The sequence below is a fragment of the Sorex araneus genome, chromosome 1 (genome assembly GCF_027595985.1).
Source record: "Sorex araneus isolate mSorAra2 chromosome 1, mSorAra2.pri, whole genome shotgun sequence".
Taxonomy (NCBI): Eukaryota; Metazoa; Chordata; class Mammalia; order Eulipotyphla; family Soricidae; genus Sorex; species Sorex araneus.
This window is the reverse complement of record NC_073302.1, coordinates 390,268,410-390,288,842: the sequence shown is the minus strand read 5'-3', so window position 1 is coordinate 390,288,842 and position 20,433 is coordinate 390,268,410. Positions and strand designations below refer to the sequence as shown.

Below are 20,433 nucleotides of genomic sequence, written 5' to 3'. Positions count from 1 at the left end.
TACATAGCATTAACTGTCTTCTTGCGTCTACACAAAAAGGACATTGTTCTGAATTAACTATGCAAAAGACTTAAGGAGAAGAGAAAAGCAATATTTATAAGTTAACAGTCTGATTAGGAGATAAAGGTGATTGATCGGTTGGGGAAGCACAGCACAAAGAAAGAGGTTACAGATAAAGAGGAATGGGAGCACTGTGATGGGAGCAACCCAATAAATCTAAGCTCCCTGTGGCAAGGCAGAAAGGACAAACCAATGTTAATCTACACCTGGTACCTAAGATCATATTCCCCTGCTACCTACTGAAATTTCCTCCGGTCTCCTGGCGCGCAAGCTCATTAACGGAGAGCGAGTCCAGAGACACTGATTTGATTTGGGGGTGATTTGGATGCTAGGGCTTCCGTAGCAGCGGCACCTGCGGCCCCGCCCCTAGCAACGCGCCGGCGGTGTTAACAACGGGCAGACGCGGGCGGGCACCTGAGGCCTGGGGTGGGCGCCACGGCGCCATGCGGCCGGCGTGGAGGGGGCAGAGGCTACCGGGGGACCTCCAGGAGACGGCGTGACTCGCGGCGCGCCCAGTGGTGGTGGTGGTGGGGGGGGGGGGGGAGTGTGTCTCACTCTTCCAGGTGTCCGGGCGGTCGCTGGGTAGGGCCGGGGGACCCCCCGATCCCGAATTGCCATGTCCGGAGCAGAGGCGGCGGCCCCCGCCGAGGCCCAGGAAGCGGGCGCCCGGGCGAAGTCCGCCAGCCCGCGCCAGATCCCGGTGATCGGAGTGGTGGCGGAGGATGAGGACGCGCAGGTACGGCCGGCGTCGGTGTTTGCGGGGGAGAGAAAACGGGAGAAACAGGAGTTTGAGAAGTGCCTGGGGTGTGTGTGTGGGGGGGGGAGGCTTGGGGGCAACTGGGCGGAAATGGGGGGGGGCGCCCGAGTGGAATCAAGGCCCCGTGGGACGGCGGTGCCAGCGCAGAGCGGATCCTCTAGAGAACCGCGCCACCTGCTCGGGGAGGGGGTTGACTGTCGTCAACCTGCCTGTCTGGGGAATTGGGACTCGTGGTCCTCCCGGAGCGTCCCACTGAAGCGCTGGAGGAACCTGGAAGCGCTTTTTGCGGGAGGGGGGGAATGCTTAAAACCACTGCGGGCTCGCTTGGGGGAAAGAGATGCAACGAGCACTGTGAGCTGACGACCTCCCGACTGGCTCTAAGCCCAAATTTGTGCATTAAACCCCGGTGAGCGAGCGCGGTGCTTGACAGAGGCGTCAGTTCTCTCGTGTGTTTGGTTTCCCGCGGCTAAAACTTGCAACTCGAGAGGGCCAGAAAAGGCTATTGAATTAGAAAGTTAAGCGTCGCCCTCATCTAAAATTAAACTCTGGTTGTAGGGTGGGTCAGAAAGCATTGGGAGAGAACAAACTCTTTTTTTTGTTGTTGTTTGTTTGTGTGCTTAAAATTTTTTGTTTGTTTTGTGTTTTTTTTTTTGACATGTATACGGAATTAATTATTTCAGGTTGATCTGTTGAGAAATTTCACTTCGGGTCCCTCCCTTTCGATCTCCATTCGTGGCGAGGGTGTTTAGAAACTCCAGGTCGTTAATTTCAGGCGCGGGCTCCACTGCTTGTCTCTAGAGAGCTGTGATCTTGCCTTAAAAGGTGAATTCTATGGAGGAATCCAGCTTGCATCCTCACACTAATGGCCTGGGGCCACTGTGGGAATTCCCGTGGAGGTTTCGTGAAGTCTCTGGCTGCGTCAGGAACCCTGTCTCCTGCGTCCACATCCTGGAGCACTGGAGCATGGCCGGTTGACTGGGGACCTCTGCTACTGTGGGAAAAGGTTTAAGCTCTCGGAGGATTCTCAGACATTTACACAATAACCCTTGGAGCAACAACACGTTTGCAGGAGGCGGAGGGGGGTGTTAGGGGAATTTCCCTGATCTGGCAGTGGAAGTATTCCAATCCAGACGGGGAGAATTTTGAGGAACTGGAGCTCTCCACACTGCAAAGAGGCTCTACGCTACTGCTGTTCTTCCAAGTACCTGGCAAACCCAAGAAGCAGGTGATTTGGGTACCTGAGGGTTCTCATTCTTCCTCGATGTTACTATTATTTCTTAAGGCCGGATTGATTATATGAGACTGGCAAACAGGGGTGGGTGGGTTGTGTGTTGAGGTTTGGCAGTGTACTTTTAGGATGCCATTGCCAAAACACTCAACTCTCTTCTTGTGTTTTCTTTGTTTATGGTTGCTTTTTTAAAATGAGACCCCTAAGACTATAAGAAACTTAGTGAAAGTCACTCTGTTTCTTAATTTATAAAGTGCAATCTAGTTCTCTTTGATAACACTAAAATGACAATTTTTTTTGTCTTTGCCTGAGGCCAATTTCCAGTTCTTTCAAATATCCTGCATTTCCAACCTCCTTCACCCAAAAGAAAATTGCTTGAGATCCTTTTGTGGCGCATATGCACTATGATTGTCACCCATGCATCCATGGGACATGTGCTTCTTCGAACCTTATTAAGATGTCAGTGCACCTGATGTGAAAAAAAGGGGGAAAAACCCAAACTTGTTCTTTCGTCCTATTCCTGTTATCACCTATTACCATGCCACATCATACCTAGATTATTTTGCTGTCCTTCCAGCCAGCTCTTTGGTTCATACTGCATTCTCTCTTCCCAGTCTGTTCTTCTTGAAACATCTCCTTGTCATCCTGCTATCTTCTCCGGAGTCCCTCCCTCTGTTTATTTCAGAACCTACAGTAGCTTCTAATTTTATTTTACCTTTGACCAGATCATTTAACCTCTCTAGTTGTGTCCCCTCTCTATAAAATGAAGTTGTACAAGAAATAAATGTACATCAAAGACAAATGAATATGTACATCACAGCCAGAGGAGTGAATTGGGGGCTGGAGCGATAGTATAGCAGGTAGGGCATTTGCCTTGCATGCGGCCGGCCGACCCTGGTTCAATCCCCAGCATCCCATATGGTCCCCTGAGCACCGCCAGGAGTAATTCCTGAGTGCATGAGCCAGGAGCAACCCCTGTACATCTCCTGGTATGACCCCCCCAAAAAAAAAAATCAAGAGGCAATACTAGTGTAATATTGTGATCAGACTATAATAAGTAAATTGAAAAGAAAGTTTGCTAAGAAGGTGGAGTGTGGGAAGGGAAGAATCTTGGGACATTGGTAGGAGGATACTGAGTCTGGCTGTGGGGTTAGAGTTGAATCACTGAATTTCTTAAACTGTTGTTAGAAGACCTTTTAAAAAAACAACTATATTAGGGTTGGAGCAATAGTACAGTAGGTATGGCATTTGCCTGGCATGCAGCTGACCTGGGTTCGGTCTCAGTCACCCTCATATGGTTCTTCAAGCCTGCCAGGAGTAGTTCTTGAGTAGTTCTTGAGCCAGGAGTAAACCCTAAGCACCCCTGGGCATGGCCCCCAAACAACAACAAAACCCCCAAATTAATAAAACAAACAACTATTGGTAGCTGGGCTGCTCCTTGGAGCTAATCAAAATTGTGTCCCCATTGTGGACCCATAAAAAGTACCTGAAAGTGACGTTTAGTTTGAGAACAACTGAACTTGATAACATTTATCACTCTGCTATTCCTAAAATCATTCAGCTTTTTGGTCTTGTTCTCAAGATTTTCCAGTTTATAATCTCTTCTCTTTGTATACCACCTACTTTGCCGCAGCCATGAGGGCAGAAACTTGTGTTTCTGTAGTGTATAGCCTAATCAACAGGGGTTCCCAACAGCACCCAGAAGAATGCCCATTACAGGGAAGGCTATGTGAAATATCTAATGAATGCCTTACTTTCTTTGCTGAGTTTGTCTTAACTCTACTTTTATTTATTTAATTTTGGGTTCTGGGTCACACTCAGTGGTGTTCAGAGTTTATTCCTGGCTCTGTGCTCAGGGATCTCTCCCGTGGTGCTTTTTTTTTTTTCTTTTTGGGTCACACTTGGCGATGCACAGGGGTTACTCCTGGCTCTGCATTCAGGAATTACCCCTGGCGGTGCTAAGGAGACCATATGGGATGCTGAGATTCAAACCCAGGTTGGCCGCGTGCAAGGCAAACGCCCTACTTGCTGTGCTATCACTCCAGCCCTCTCAGTGGTTCTTGAGCATCATATGCAATGCTGAGAACCAAACCTGGGTTGTCCGTGTGCAAGGCGAGCTCCCATCGTGCTACCTCTCCAGCAACATAACTCTTACTCTGTTTTTTAGACCCTTCCTATCCCACCTAAAGTACTCCTCAGTAGAAAGCATTCTCAAATCTCATGAATGAATCTAGTTCTGGGTATGAGTCAGTTTCTTTTAGTTGGCATTTATTTTGTTGATCACTGTTTTGTATGTTTAAATTTTCTTTCTCTAAAGTATAGGGTTGCGGTTGGTCTGCTGCAGTGGGAGCAAGGGGCCACCAAGGGCTGCATAACCTGAGCTTCTAGGGAGGCCTTGTGGTGCCAGGGATGAAAACTGGAACCCTGTGCACGCTAGGCATGAGCATCAGCCCTTTGTGAGCTATATTTCTATCCCTAGAAGATAAACCTTAATGCTCTGTGCCTTTCACTCTTATATTCTCAGCGCAGAGTAAAAGTTAAGTCCTTATAAGTAATGTGCAAAGGCTTCCGTGTTCGACCACACTGACTTGGCTTCTGTCACTCGTGTCTGGTGTGCTCCCATCTAAGAGAGGTCTTTGCACCTGCTGCACCCCTTACCTGGGAGTTTTCCCTTTGATATTGGTAGCTTTTTCCTTAACTCCTGAAAGGCTGCTGAAATGTGACTGTCTCTTAGTCTTGCTGACCACTGTTCCCCTCAGGGTTATGGTTTTCTCCAAAACACTATAGTAAAGAGCCGGAGAGATAGCACAGAGGTTAAGCCACCCAGTTCTGTCGCTGGCTCCACATGGTCTTCTGAGCACTGCCAGGAGCACAGAGCCAGGAATAAACCCAAACCCCTTCCCTCCAACAAACAAAGCCGCTACATTAACTATATTATGTAACTTACTCTGTCTCCTCCAAAAGCATATCAGTTCTTTAGGAAAGCAGGAAGGATTTGGGTTTTTTTAGATTTGTTTTGTTTTTTGTTTTTGCGTCACATCCAGCTATGCTCAGGACTTACCTGACACTGTTCTCAAGGGTCACTCCTGTGGGGCTCAGGGGACCATATGTGGTGCCGGGGATCAAATGGCTTGGCCACTAAAGCACCTTAACCTCTATACATTCTCTCTCTTCAGCCCCGAAGCAGGACATTTTGTGTTTTTTTTAGTATCATATTTTTAGCACCCCAAACAAAGCCTGGCATAATGTAGACATGCAATAAATAATAATGTAGAGATGTAATAAATATTAAATTGTTATTGATTAGCTTGCCTAAATAGCATGCTTAAGCTTCCTTAACCAAAGTTTCACTCTGAGAGATTCTGAGCACCTCCACATTCTATTAGTTAATGTCATATCCTGTCAATTGTTTGCAATATTGTCCTGGACTTTATGTCCATAAAATTCCCTACCCTGGTCCTAAAGACCAGGAGATAGTACAGAAGTTAGGGATGTGTTTAGAGTTGGATTCCTGGCATTACCCAGCCCCCTGAGCAACACTGGATAGAACCCGTAAGGACCCCCAGCATTGCCATGTGTGGCTCTGAGACCCCTGAGAGCTAAGGTTACTGAGTAGCACCACTTCCTCAGGGCCTAGCTTTGAACAGCCAGCCAGGTTGGTGAAGCATTGTTGCATCATCTTTTTAAACAGTTATTTTATATGCAGAATTAGATGTGAAAGCTTGACAGATGGGAAAGGATAAACAGGCATTTGGGATCATTAAGTCTTATAACAGTAGGAAACAACTGGTAGAATTTTTTGATTCTTTTAATTTAAAAGAAAATATTTCGTGGGGCCAGAGAGATAATACAGTGGGTTAGGCGCTTGCCTTGCACATCGCCAATCTGGGTTCAATCCCCTGCATCCCATATATTCCCCTGAGCACCACCAGGAATAATTCCTGAGTGCAGAGCCAGGAGTAACCCCTGAGCATTGTTGGGTGTGGCCCCCAAACAAAGACACAAGAAACTGCACAAAGCATTAATCTCCAAGGTAAGCAGTGCTTAGGCTGCATCTACAATTTAAAGATTTAGTTCTCATCAGAAATACGTTTGTTGTTGTTTGGGTTTTGGGTCTCCCTGGCAATTCTCTGGAGGTCCAGAGGGTGGGGTAGGGCTTCTAGAGAGTCTTGGCCTGCAGAGGATTAATATGGGGGCCCTTGAGGTACCAGGGATTACCCAGGTCACCCCAGTAGCGCCCTGGGACCTTCCCCTCTACCCCCCTATGGTGCTCTGGAGCTGTCAGAGCCATATGCTGCTCCCAGCTCTGCTCAGGAGACCATGTGGTGCCCAGGATTGAAACAGGCCTGGCTGCTTTCTCTCGGGCACTAACATCCATCCATACATCTTGGTGTTAGTGCCCTCTATTCCTTTCTACAACTTACCTACAAATAACTTTATTATAAAGTAGCTGTTTCTTGACTCATAAGCATTTATTGAACAATTTACAGTGCTATATGTCAGATCCAGAGTTTGGGGATGCAGGAGAAAAGCTTTCAATGGACTTTGGGATGGAGTATGGCTAGAATAAATTATATAGACTGTTTTAGAATAACATGATGGGAATTGCAGTGGGAATTGTGGGGGCTCCGAGGAGGGATAGTTGTTTTATCCTTTTTCATCTTCTGGGGATCTGACACTTGAGCTATATCTTAAAGGAGAGAAATAGAATTGTACCAACATAAATGTAATAGGGTGGGAGTCAGTGGAGACTAACTGAATGATTTAGGATCATATTCAGATTTTAATTATATTACTCCCGCTAAGAATAGTTAATGATGTTGAAGGATGCAAATATAGAGACAAGGAAAATAGCAGGAAATCTTCACAACTGAGTAAGAAATGAGGACTGAATAAATTAATTAGATGGAAAGTGCTTAAGATTTAAGATATGGGCCAGAGAGTTAGTACAGCAGGTAGGGCACTTGCTTTGCATGCAGCCGGACCTGGGTTTGATCCTAGGCACCCCACATGGTCCCCTGAGCCCTGACAGAATACAGTCCAGGAGAAAGTCCTGTACATAGCCAGATGTGGCCTGATCTTCTTGCCCTCCCCCATTCCTCCAAAAATAATGCTGCTTTCCAATTTCAATGATTGATAGCTGATAACAACTGAAAGAGGAGATACCTAGCTCAGGAAGTTTATCTTCTACCTGCACTTCGAAGCTAATTATATGTATACACATACACCTGCATAGGCAAAAAGGGTATTGTGTATGCATGGGAAATGTGACAAGTATATATGAGATACATGTAAGGGGTGTTATTCTTGATGTTCCCTTGGGCTTTCAGAACTAATAAAATTTAAAGACATTAAAATGATAAAATAACATAAGAGCCCAGGAATTATTCTGTTTTCAGTCTACAATTTATTATGGTAAGTTACCATCTGCTTTTTATTCTGCCCTCACTGTCTTTTTTTCCCATAGATATTTTTAATTTTCTGGGATATTGCATAAAAGTGGTAAGGTCATAGTATTTCTCGGTTCTCATGACATAGAATACTAAGAGGTGTATTTTTTCAGGCTACTTTCAAATCTATGGACCTGAATCGTATCATCAAACTCCTTGAAGAGACTGATGGAGTAAATGTGAGAAAAAAATGTTTTTGTTATATTACTTGTAAACTGTTTTCTCTGAAAGCTAACATATATTTTCTGAAATATAACTTTCATTTCTCTTCTTTTTGTTAAAAGTATTTTAAGCAAAGTGTTTGATATTCAAAGACTTTAAATTTAGAGGAGCTGGAGTGATAGTACAGCAATAAAGGCATTTGCCTCGCATGCAGCCGACTCAGATTTTATCCCTGATTTTATTCCTGGCATCCCATAGATAAGCCAAGCACTGCCGGGAGTGATTCCTAAGTGCAGAGTCAAAAGTAACCATAAGCATTGATGGGTGTGCCCCATATTCCCCCACCAAACCGACCCAAAATAAAACCTACCCCAAAAAACAAACTAAACAAAGAAGATTATGAAATTTTAAGTAGATAAGAGTTGACTGTAGGAAGCCTATAAAAAAAAGTCCTGTGATTAATAGTCATAAGTACCTGCTTTAATATTTTTAGCCTCTAAATTTTTTAATATAATTATTAAAAATAATTTGGTGAATATGATTCTTATTAGTTATTTTTCATGTGAATATATCTGCATTAAAAAATACAGTAACGTTAAGCCCCTAATTGTTGTTAAATGAGGTTTGTCCAAAACAAACAAAAAAGATAAAGAAGATATCATAATTCCTCTTGAAAAATTTAAGAAAATTTTAAAGATAACATGATTTTAGAAATGGAAACATATGGAGTTTTGTTTCATTTTGTTTGGAGAGGGATACTCCTTGCAGTGCTCAGGGACCATGCTGTGATGAGAATTAAACCTGGTCACGAAAAGCATGTGTTCCAGCTATTCTCCCACCCTAGAGTTTTATTTTATTTATCTTTTTACTTATTTATTTTAAACTAGCTGAAAGTCTTTGATTTGCACAGCATATTGGACATATTTCAGAAGTTGAAAATACAATTTCTAGAGTCAGGTTGCCAAATTTGACTCCTAACACCATCACTTATGAGCAGTATGTATGATTTTGGACAACTTAAGTGTTTCAGTTCACATTTTCTATTCTATAAAGAGGGATAATAATAGTGCCTCCTTAATAGGGTTGAATAGAATATTCATTAATTGATATGTATATGTAGTGTTATGTGGTTCATGACAGAAAAAAGGCTAAAGATGTGTCAGATATTATTAATATTATTTCTGAAAACAGTCATTCCTTTTTAATTAACCTGGCTTTGATTCTCAATTTCTAATAAAATGTAAAGAGTATTTGTGTCTTGTTTAAGGAAGTATTTTGTAATGCCTATATTATAGTAATTTAAGGCTTACTTAAGAATTTTAATTTGTCTACTTTTTTAATATTAATGAACTTTTAAAAATATTAAGAGATTTAATAGCACCAAAAAAACCACCCAAACTAAAATAGGTCATTTGTTTTAGGGTGAAATAGAAGAAAAACAACTTACATCTGTCAAGAAATTGGTACAGTGTTATCAGAATGGACTTGTATCCTTTATATAATTGTTCATTTCCTTTATTCTGAGTTGGAAGATATTTATTAGATAATATATTAGATTCCTATTGCTGCCATACATTCCCACAAATTTAGTACCTTAAAGCAATATGAATTTAATTGTTTTGGACCTCTGGAATTCACAAGTCCAGAATCATCAGTCTTACTGAGCAAAAATCAAAATTGGCAAGGGTAGTTCCTTCTGATGGCTTTATAGAAGAATCCCTTTTCCAGCTTCTAAAGGCTTTCTGAATGCCTCAATTCATGTCCCCTTCTTCAGAGTAGCATCACTCTTCTGCTTCTTACCTTTCCTTTTCTCTCTTTCTTTCTCTCTTTCTTTTTCTTTCTTCCTTTCTTTCTTCCTTCCTTCCTTTCTTTCTTTCTTTCTTTCTTTCTTTCTTTCTTTCTTTCTTTCTTTCTTTCTTTCTTTCTTTCTTTCTTCTTTCTTTCTTTCTTTCTTTCTTTCTTTCTTTCTTTCTTTCTTTCTTTCTTTCTTTCTTTCTTTCTTTCTTTCTTTCTCCCTATAATAGGGGAGAATAGACACCTCAATGCAGTCTGAAGTTAATCCATTTCTATCACTGCAGTTACTTCAATAAACCTGGTAACCCTCACTTCTGTATTATTAGCGATGCAGTATTTTTTTTTTAATTTTTTTATTAGTGAATCACCGTGAGGAACAGTTACAAACTTATGTACTTTCATGTTTGCATTTCAGTCATACAGTCATTGTTTACATCCCTGCACCAGTGCCCATTCTCCTCCACCAATGTTCCCAGTATCCCTACCACCACCCCCACCCAAACCCCCCCACCCCACCCTGCCTCTGCGGCAGGGCATTCTCTTTTGTTCTCTCTCCTTTGGGGTTTTGTAGTTTGCAATAGAGGTATTGAGTGGCCATCATGTTTGTCTATAGTCTACTTTCGGCATGCATCTTTCAACCCGAGTGGGTCCTCCCAACATCCTTTACTTGGTGTTCCCTTCTCTATCTCAGCTGCCTTTTCCCCTAACATGTGAGGCCAGTTTCTAAGCTGTGGGGCGGACTTCCTGGCTTTTATCTCTACTACTCTTGGGGGTTAGTCTCCCATTCTGTTACTTTATATTCCACAGATGAGTACGATCTTTCTATGTCTGTCTCTCTCTTTCTGACTCATTTCATTCAACATGATCCTTTCCATGTTGATCCATTTATATGCAAATTTTATGACTTCATCTTTTCTAACAGCTGCATAGAATTCCGTTGTGTAGATGTACCAAGGTTTCTTTAACCAGTCATCTGTTTTTGGACACTCCGTTTTTTTCCAGACTTTGGCTATTGTAAACAGTGTTGCAATGAACATACAAATGCAGACGTCATTTCTACTATACTTTTTGCCTCTCCAGGATATATTCCCAGGAGTGGTATTGTTGGGTCAAATGGGAGCTCAATTTCTAATTTTTTGAGACCCGTCCATATTGTTTTCCAAAAGGGCTGAACCAGCCGGCATTCCCACCAGCAGTGAAGGAGAGTTCCTTTCTCCCCACATCCTCAACAACACCAGTTGCTTTTGTTCTTTTGGATGTGGACCAGTCTCTGTGATGTGAGATGTTATCTCATTGTTGTTTTGATCTCATGCAGTATTATTAGTGATTGAGTTTGCACCGCTTCTGGTCCTCTCTTTCCCCTATAAGGACCCAATGATTACATTGGACTTGCCTGGACAATCAAAGATAACTTTTCCATCTCAAGATATTTAACTTAATTATATTTGAAAAGACATTGAATAACGTTCACAATTTCTGGGAATTGGAATATGGTTGTGTTTGGATAGATCATTATTGTATACACCACACAAAAGATAACACATTTTGTATTTTCTAATAAAATATATTTTTCTATCTGAGAATTTAGAATTGAAGAAACAAGTATAATGCAAAAAAACTCTGTGCAGACAGTATCTGCTTCTGTAGGATCGCATAGACAGTGGATAGTGTTAACAAGGCCAAGTCAGAGTCTTCATTCTACTAACTTAGTATTTCCAATGCTGATAAACTTCTCCAGCCATAAGAAAACAGGCTGTTGTCATTTATCCTGGTGTTACAATACCTCCATCATTTTTCCCTTGAAGGTTAAAGAGGTGGGAGCAAATGGCTCTACGTTTTTTCACATTCAGTAGGCTGACACAGGTTATAAAATATAGAGCATAAAAGAGAGGGGTATATTGGTGACATCTCTAGGAAGTTAACAGAGGTTTGTACTTATAATGTAGCCGTTCTTCCACCTTGTACTAAGAAACTTCTAGAAAAATAATAGAAATGATAATGATAGTATTAAACCAAGAATAGCAATTTCCCTAACTGTAAACAAAATCTACAAAATTCCTTTATGGACCATCTGTCATTTTTTTTCCTTTTCCTTTTTGCCTTTTGGGGACCACACCCAGTGGTACTCAGGGCTTGCTCCATGCTCTGTGCTCAGGAATCACTTCTGGCAGAGCCAAGGATTAAACTGAAGTTGGCCACATGCAAGACAAGAGTATTAACTCCTCCCTATACTATCTCTTTGGCCCCCCATTTACCTACTTTTTAAAATATATAAAATAAAAATTGTTTTTACCTGATTATCTAGGAAGGTTTATTTTACTTTTCTATTAGTTTTGTTTTTTGTTTGGGGTGAACACACAGCAGTGCTCAGGGCTTACGTCTAGCTCTGCACTAAGGGGTAACTCCTGGCAGTGCCTGGGTGACCAAATGAGGTACTAAAGATCAAACCTGGCTCAGCTGCGTGCAAGACAAGCACCCTGCCCACTGTAATTGCCCCAGTCCCTCTATTTGTTTCATTTATTTAATTATTTCTGACGAGCCTCACACATGAAGGAACTGGCAGAGGACCCCAGGTGTGCAGGACTTGGGGCTGAGATCTCCAAGCCTGCTCAGATTGGGACTGCGCCTCCTCCACCCAGATCCCCCATTTTCCAGTAGCTTGGCAGCCACACCCACAAACTGCTCCGGCGCCATGTAATCCCATCAACGGCCAAGATCCAGAGACTATAAAATAACGTTCCCAGAAGCACGTGCCCTCTTATAGCCTAGTACTCCCTCTCTGAGAACCTGGCAAGGTACCTAGAGCATCCTGCCCGCATGGCAGAGCCTCCCAAGCTCTCCATGGCGTATTGATATGCCAAATACAGTAACAATGATGGGTCTCATTCCCCTTAGCCTGAAAGAGCCTCCAATGCAGCACTGCTGAGAAGAACGAGTAAAGAGAGGCTGCTAAAATCGCAGGGCTAGGACAAATGGAGACGTTACTGGTGTCCGCTCCAGCAAATCGTAATCAACGGGATGACAATGATACAGTGACATTTTTTTTATTGCCCTCTACTAGTTCTACTAGTATTAAATGAAATAAAAATCCAGCCAATTTGAACCTTTAAAACAGTAAAATTCACCTGACTAGTGTTAATAGAGTATTGGGTTGCTAATTCTGGAGTAGTGTATTGGTGTGTGTGAGTTGGTAAAATGAATATAATTAAACCGTTTAGTTAATTTTTCAGTGTGTCATAACTTATTCTAATGAAAGATTAATGATCAACTGGATTAATGGTGTAGTGGTTGGTAAATAAATTCTAAAGGTATCATGAGAAAAGAACAATTTAATAAGCAGTTATTAAGACAAAAATTATGGTTGTGGGCTTAGAAGTAGAGCCCTTGCCTGCATTTGTGAGGTCCTGGCTTTGATTCCTAGCAACACCAAAAAAAGAAAAGTTATAATACAATATGACTTAACAATTTTTTTAATCAAACAAAAAATATTAAATTATTAAATTATTTTATGTATTCCTGTACACAAAAACCTTTTCAGGCTGGAGCAAGTAGGGTGCTTGCACAAGGCCAACTCAGGTTCAATCCCCCAGCATCCTATATGGTCCCCCCAAGCCCACTAGAAGTAATCCCTGAGTGCAGAGCAAGGAATAAACCCTGAGCACTGTCAGGTATGGCCCCCAAACCAACCAACCAGTCAACGCCTAAGACTTCAAACTTCTAATTAAAGACCTTAAAACATAGTGTTATAAAAATAAATAGAATTTGTGGTTCTGAGTTTTTATCTTTAGAATCTAAAATTAATTTAAAAGTGTCTCTCACTCCCCGCAATACCACTTCGGGGAATATATCCTGAGGATTCAAAAGAGCACAGTAGAAATGACATCTGTACCTATATGTTCATTGCAGCACTGTTCACAATAGCCAAAATATGGAAACAACCTGAGTGCCCTGAAACAGATGACTGGTTAAAGAAACTTTGGTACATCTTTAAAATGGAATACTATGCAGCTATTAGGAGAGATGAAGTCATGAAATTTGCTTATAAATGGATAAACATGGAGAGTATCATGCTAAGTGAAATGAGTCAGAAAGAGAGGGACAGACATAGAGGGACTGCACTCATTTGTGGAGTGTGGGGTAGCATCACATGAGGCTTACACCCAAGGACAGTAGATACAATGGCCAGGGAGATTGCCCCATAGCTGAAAGACTGCTTCATGATCGGAGAGGAGAAGGCAGATGGAATAGAAAAGGGATCACTAAGAAAATGATGGCTGGAGGAACCACTCGGGATGGGAGATGCGTGCCAAAAGTAGATAATGGACCAAACATGATGACTTCTCAGTGTCTGTGTTGCAAGCTATAATGCTCAAAAGTAGAGAGAGAGTATGGGGAATATTGTCTGCCTTAGAGGCAGGGGGAGGGTGGGAAAGGGGGGTATACCCGGGATATTGGTGGTGGGGAATGTGCACTGGTGTAGGGATGGGTGTTTGATCATTGTGAGATTGTAACCCAAACACGAAAGCTTGTAACTATCTCACGGTGATTCAATAAAATTAAAAAAATTAAAAAGAAATAAAATAAAAGTGTCTATCACATTACACAAAATAGATGGAATTTTGTAGACAGAAGTACCTTAAAGAATCACTGTCACTGTATCACTGTCATCCCGTTGTTCATCGATTTGCTCGAGCGGGCACCAGTAATGTCTCCATTCGTTCCAGCCCTGAGATTTTAACGCCTCTCCTTATTCATCTTTCCCAATGATTAGAGGCTCTTTCAGGGTCAGGGGAATGAGACCTGCTATTGTTACTGTATTTGGCATATCGAATACACCATGGGCAGCTTGCCAGCTCTTCCATGATCCTTGCTAGTAAATAGGAAATTATTTACTTGCTTTTAAGCATGGTGTCCAGTTTTATTAGCATGCACAACATGTTTCTGTTTATGTACACTCACCAAAAACATGTAAAAATAATACATGTCAATAAAAGTAAAATGGTTACGGTTGGAGAGCTAGTAAGGAGTAAGACTCATGCCTTGTACATGAGTGCCCCCTGCCCTCCATTTTATTTGGTGCACTGAAGAGGGTAAAGCCTGACTCAGTAGGTTTAGGAGTTAGGGAGTAAATGAGTAACAAAGAAAAAAAAAAAAAAACAGAAGATCCAGAAGATCATTTGAAATGTTTAGATGAGGAGAGAGGCAGGAACAAGTTAGCTTTTGTTTGTTTATGGGTTTTTGTTTTTGTTTTTGTTTTTGTTTGCTTTTTGGATCACATCCAGTGATGTGCAGGGGTTACTCCTGGTTCTACCTTCATTGCACTCAGTAATTACTTCCGCAGTGCTCAGGGGAACATATGGAATCTGGGGATCGAGCCTTGGTCTACATATGCAAGGAAAACCCCCTGCCTGCTGTGCCACTGCTCCAGTCCCAAGTTAGCTGTTTATAAGTTCATAATGAAAGCCATCGAGATCCAAGAGGCCCGAGAATTAGAAAAATATAGAGTCCAGAGTGGTATTTTAAAGGGGGTATTAAATGAAATATCTGACCCTGAAAACAAAACCAAGAAAATACATTATCTTTACCCTATAACATATTTTATTTAATCACTGTATCATTGTCATCCCATTGTTCATTCATTTACTCAAGTGGGCGCCAGTAACATCTCCATTCGTCCCAGCCCTGAAATTTTAAGCAGCCTCTCTTAGTCTTTCCCAACAATTGGAGGCTCTTTTCAGGGTCAGGTATTTTATTTAAAGGGGGTATCCTTTAGTACCTTAAAGAATAAGTGAAGAAAATATAATTCTTAATTTTATTTCTTAACTAATAATATTACAGCCCCTAAGAGATTTAGCACAAATATTTAAACTTCTTAATCTGTGTGCAAGAAAAATTGAAAACCAACCTGTTTTTATAGAATCTGCTTATAGTATTCTGAAATTATGTGGGTAAGTTGTTTTTCTTTTGCTTTATTTTACATGATCTCACTTTTACTGTGTTTAATTTTGTCTTATAAACATATCCCCTGTAACAAAATAGTAAAGAACTCAGAAAACTTCAGTTGATCACTTCATCTAGCAGATTTCAAAGATTGGAGATTGGGATGTGAATTCGTGATAGAACACCAGCCTTGCTTGTGTGGGTATGGAGTTTGATCAGGGAGTTCTATAGCGTCACCACAAAAAAAGAAAGAAAGAAAGAAAATAAACTCAAAGGTAGTCAGTTTTACAAGAGATTATGCTACAAATATATTAAAATGTTTTCTCATAAGTATTTCTCAGGTGAATGATGAGAATTAGGTAAGAAAGTAACTTTAGAATTTTTGAGAATCATTAAATAAATTTACAAATAATTCTTGATAATTGTTTAATTTCTCCTTAGAAAATTTGACTAAGATATATAACAGTTCTGTATCCTAGTTTATTTAATATTCCAATTTTGAATGAAGAATAAATGTCACTAATTATTTTTGCTTAATATATTTAAGTGCAAATTAAAGCTCAGAATTATAAAATATATTATATCTGCTATTTTTTGTTTTGGTTTGGTTTGGTTTTGGGGTCACACCTGGCCATGCTCAGGGGTTACTCCTGGCTGTGCACTCTGGAATTAATCCTGGAGGCGTTCAGGGGATCATATGGGATCAACCCTGGGTCAGCTGCATGCAAGGCAAACACACCCTATCCCCTGTACTCTAGCCCCAATATCCCATATTCTAAACTGTTGTTTCTCCAGCTGTTTTGAGGACACGGGAATATATTCTGCGTCTTTGCTGCCACATAGTGGCTAATCAAGATATTAAAATTTTCATCTTGGTGTATTTTATTTTTTTAATTTTTAAATTTTAGGCACCATGATTTATGATGCTGTTAGGGATAGAGCTTCATGTATACTATGTTCCAACACCATACCTTTCACCAGACAGTCTTAGTTTCTTAAAATATAAATAAACCCTTCTGACATCTTAGCCTTATAAACCTGTCTACCAATTTAACTTTTTTGTTTTATATGTTTGTTTGGTTTGGGACCACACCCCTCAGTGCTCAGGGCTAAATCTTGGTTCTGTGCTCAAGGATCACTTTGAGCAGGGGTCTGGGGATCATATGGAGTGCTAGAGATAGAACGCTAGAACTCGGGTGGCCACGTGTAAAACAAGCACACACTTCCCTGTACTATCGCTCTGTGCCCTCAATTTTTTTTTTTTTTTTTTGCTTTTTGGGGCTACTCCTGGCTTTGCACTCAAAAATCACTCCTGACAGTGCTCAGGGAACCACATGGGATGCTGGGAATCAAATCCCTGTCAGCCTCGTACAAAATAAACGTCTTACCCGCTGTGCTATTGCTCCAACCTCTCAATTAAAATTTTTAAGTCACATTTTTTTGAATACTCAAATAATAGGCATATGTGGTGCATCAGTTTTAACTCTGAATACTTTAATGTTATTATGTGTATGTTTTTGTGGCAACTTACATTTTTCTAAATTTCTGAATAAAATATTAGGAAACAATTTATTGGGTGCTTTACCATGTCTTAATTTTTTATAGGGATTAAAAAATTCAGAAAAATTATTGCTCTGGTGCTTTTAATAGACATTAATGTGCTAATTGGAAATTATTATATTGATGTGAGATTACATTGTGTAAACATCTTCAGAGTTTGAAACTGCATGTCCTAGAGCACTAGATTCAAAGTTATTGCTTTCATACCACTCCTGGGAATATATCCCGGAGAGGCAAAACGGTATAGTAGAGATGGCATATGTATTTCTATGTTCATTGCAGCACTGTTTACAATAGCCAGAATCTGGAAAAAACCAGAGTGCCCCAAAACAGATGACTGGTTAAAGAAACTCTGGTACATCTATACAATGGAATACTATGTAGCTATCAGAAAACATGAAGTCATGAAATTTGCATATAAATGGATCAACATGGAAAGTATCATGTTGAGTGAAATGAGTCAGAAAGAAAGAGACAGACATAGAAAGATTGCACTCATATGTGGAATATAATGTAACTGAGAAGTACAAGTTGGCAACGATGCAACTTCTGGCAGATATCTCTCTGGACTTAGTTACTAAAATACTAAAATACAGAAACCCAAAACCGAGAGGCCGCTAAGTGTGGCCACTCGACCTCATACCTCTTCATCCTCAGCAATGGAAAACAAATTATCTAATGCTTCCTTTTCAGCAGGTCTGACTTTAGGGGAGAGACTCTCCAAACAATAATAGTGAGTTTTGTTGAAATATTGTATGCAATCAAAGTGAAAGTAAAGTGAAATTTATTAGTTACACAGGCGGGTGGGGGGGCTAGGGGCGTGGGGGAGTTAGGGGTGTGGGGGGGCAGGGTGGAGCTATACTGGGATTCTTGGTGGTGGAATATGTGCACTGGTGAAGGGATGGGTATTCGAGCATTGTATAACTGAGATTTAAACCTGAAAACTTTGTAACTTTCCACATGGTGACTCAATAAAAAATTAAAAATTAAAAAAACAAAGTTATTGCTTTCAACATTAATGCTACTACAACAGCACTATCAAGAAATGACTTTTTGGGTTGGAGTGATAAATGCAGGAGTTAATGTTTGTGGACTTGACTCTATTGTCAGGTTGTGTCATAGTGTCATGAGGCTCCCCAGGATACTTCTTACTCTGCCTGCTCTTCTTTGCATTCCTTTGGAAACCTCCTTATTGTTTCTCATTTACTTATTTACCAGTATTATCTACTTCTTTCCTTTTTGCTTTTTTTTTTTCTTTTTGGGTCACACCCGGCGATGCACAGGGGTCACTCCTGGCTCATGCACTCAGGAATTACTCCTGGCGGTGCTCAGGGGACCATATGGGATGCTGGGAATCGAACCCGGGTCTGCCGAGTGCAAGGCAAATGCCCTACCCGCTGTGCTATCACTCCAGCCCCATTCTCACAGATGTCTTGATCAAGAACCCCTTTACCTTTTTTTTGATAATGATGGGAAAAGTTTGGAACAAAAAATAAATTTTGTTTTAGAATTCATTAGTGATCTTGATCTAATAATGGGTGGAATAATAAAGTTGTTTCAAGTGAAAAATTTTAGCAAACATTAGAAATGAACAGTTTAACTTGAATTTCCTAGTGTTCAAAATGTCTGTCTGTTATTTTATGAAGAGTAGATGATGCAGCTGGTAAGAAAGGAGACACTGATCTTTAAGAACAGACTATTGATTAACTAGTTGCAAAAACTTAAGAAAAAACCTTTTACCAATGTTTAAGTTGTAAGTAAGCCTACATATGAGATTTGTCTTCCTTCTCTTGATAGTATATCTCTATTAAATTGCTACTACATAATATGTACTGTTATTTTGTCTTCAGAAAGGGAATTCTTTAATTATTTGTGCAGTGTTACAAAATGTTATTCTTAAACCCTGCCTTTTCTGTCCATTTCTCTTCATTTTGTGTCTGTTTCCTTTGCTTAGGGACATAAAGTTTATTGATGAGAGCTATTAATTCCACAGTTTATAAAAAATTGCAAAATTTATAAATTTTATTAAAAATTATAAAAATTTAAATTTGTATAAATATAAAATTTATATTTATAAATTTATAAAAATGTATAATTTATTAAAAATTTAGAGTAGCATCTTAATTTTATTCTTTAGAAAAAAAATTCCCATAATTTGCAGATGGTGCTTTCATTAAGGCCTTTATTAAACATAATTCATATATTCTTCATTCTTATCGAAGCTTGCCGTTTTTAAAAAAGAAAGCATCGGATGAGGTAACATATGCTGAAGAAACTGCCAAGTCAATAGGACTTCTGGGTAAGTTAAGATTTCTTTTTAAAAGTGAGATGCAATATGACAGGTCCTAGTATTTGGAAAATGCGTATCTCAGTAAATTTTTCTAAGAGTACTTCCTAATTGGGGCTGAAGAGAAAGTACAGGGGTTAATGCTGTTGTCTTTCACATAGCTGACCCAGGTTAGATCCCCCACATTATGCATTCATGGTCTCCCACGTATTGCGTGGAGTAAGCCCTGAACATAGATAGGTGTGGCCCCAAAAGAAAACAAAGCAAAAGATTCTAAATTTAGGCACTTTTCTTATTTTCTGGTTGGGAATTAAACATAGTACAGTTGGTGTTATATCTTGTATTATTTTTGACTTGTGCTTTTTGTTATATCAATAAGATTCTCTATTTTTGGAGGGATGAAAGTTGGGGGCACACATGGCAATGCTCAGGGGTTACTCCATGTTCTGTACTCAGAAATTACTCCCGGCAGTGCTCGGGAGATCATATGGGATGCTCGGGATAGAACCTGGGGTGACTGTGTGTAAGGCAAGACCCTACCAGCTCTGCCCCCAGATTCTGTATTATTAAAATATTGGGAAAGGTAGGTACTTCTTTGTACTAATCTGTTTTATGTTTAGCTTAATAAAATGTTGGCTGATGTATTATGGAAATAAGAGGTGTAGTTTCTTTCATTCACTGCAAAAATGTTTTCAACTTTGACCTCTGTGACTGCTATAATTAGTTGCCAGAGTCATTGAGAGTCAGATCATTAAATAATCAAGTTTTAAGATAAATCATAAATGAAGGAACATGGTGAACTCTAGCGTAATACATATAAAAATGAGTTTTGTATATAAAAGAACAGATGTTTGTATTTGGGTTATTTGATTTATTTAGTATTTTATTTCCTAAAGAAGAAAATAATAAATTCATAAGAAGTGAGATGAATGAAACACTGTTCCTTGAATTAGCTGAGATGTGACATCATGTTCCCAAACAAATCTTACATTATGTTTCTATTTGTTAATTTAGGTTTTTGTAAAGGGGAAATGAAAGACACATTGACCAAAAAAAGTTTTTTTAATAAATATTTACTGAATAGCTGTGTTCCCGATATTGTACTTCATAGTGGAAAATGTTGAGAGATTTTACTGAAATGAATCTTGTTTTTTTTTTTCTTCTGACATGTACAACAACTCTTTTATATCTAAAG

The 20,433-nt window shown here is 40.1% G+C and overlaps 1 protein-coding gene and 1 non-coding gene across 2 annotated transcripts in view; one reads left to right on the top strand and one right to left on the bottom strand.

Moving 5' to 3' along the window:
- The first annotated feature begins 623 nt into the window (after positions 1–623).
- Positions 624–20,433, top strand: part of CFAP69 (cilia and flagella associated protein 69) — a 61,619-nt gene continuing 41,809 nt past the window's right edge. Inside the window, exons 1-5 of the mRNA XM_055141021.1 lie at positions 624–796; positions 7,609–7,674; positions 9,079–9,144; positions 15,290–15,399; positions 19,174–19,250. Coding sequence (XP_054996996.1) covers positions 677–796; positions 7,609–7,674; positions 9,079–9,144; positions 15,290–15,399; positions 19,174–19,250 — 439 coding nt within the window. The 5' untranslated portion in view covers positions 624–676. The remainder of the gene's footprint in view (positions 797–7,608; positions 7,675–9,078; positions 9,145–15,289; positions 15,400–19,173; positions 19,251–20,433) is intronic.
- On the bottom strand, positions 9,671–9,806 carry LOC129400886 (small nucleolar RNA SNORA66). Its single transcript, XR_008627952.1, has one exon. It is a non-coding gene; the product is annotated as a small nucleolar RNA SNORA66 (small nucleolar RNA).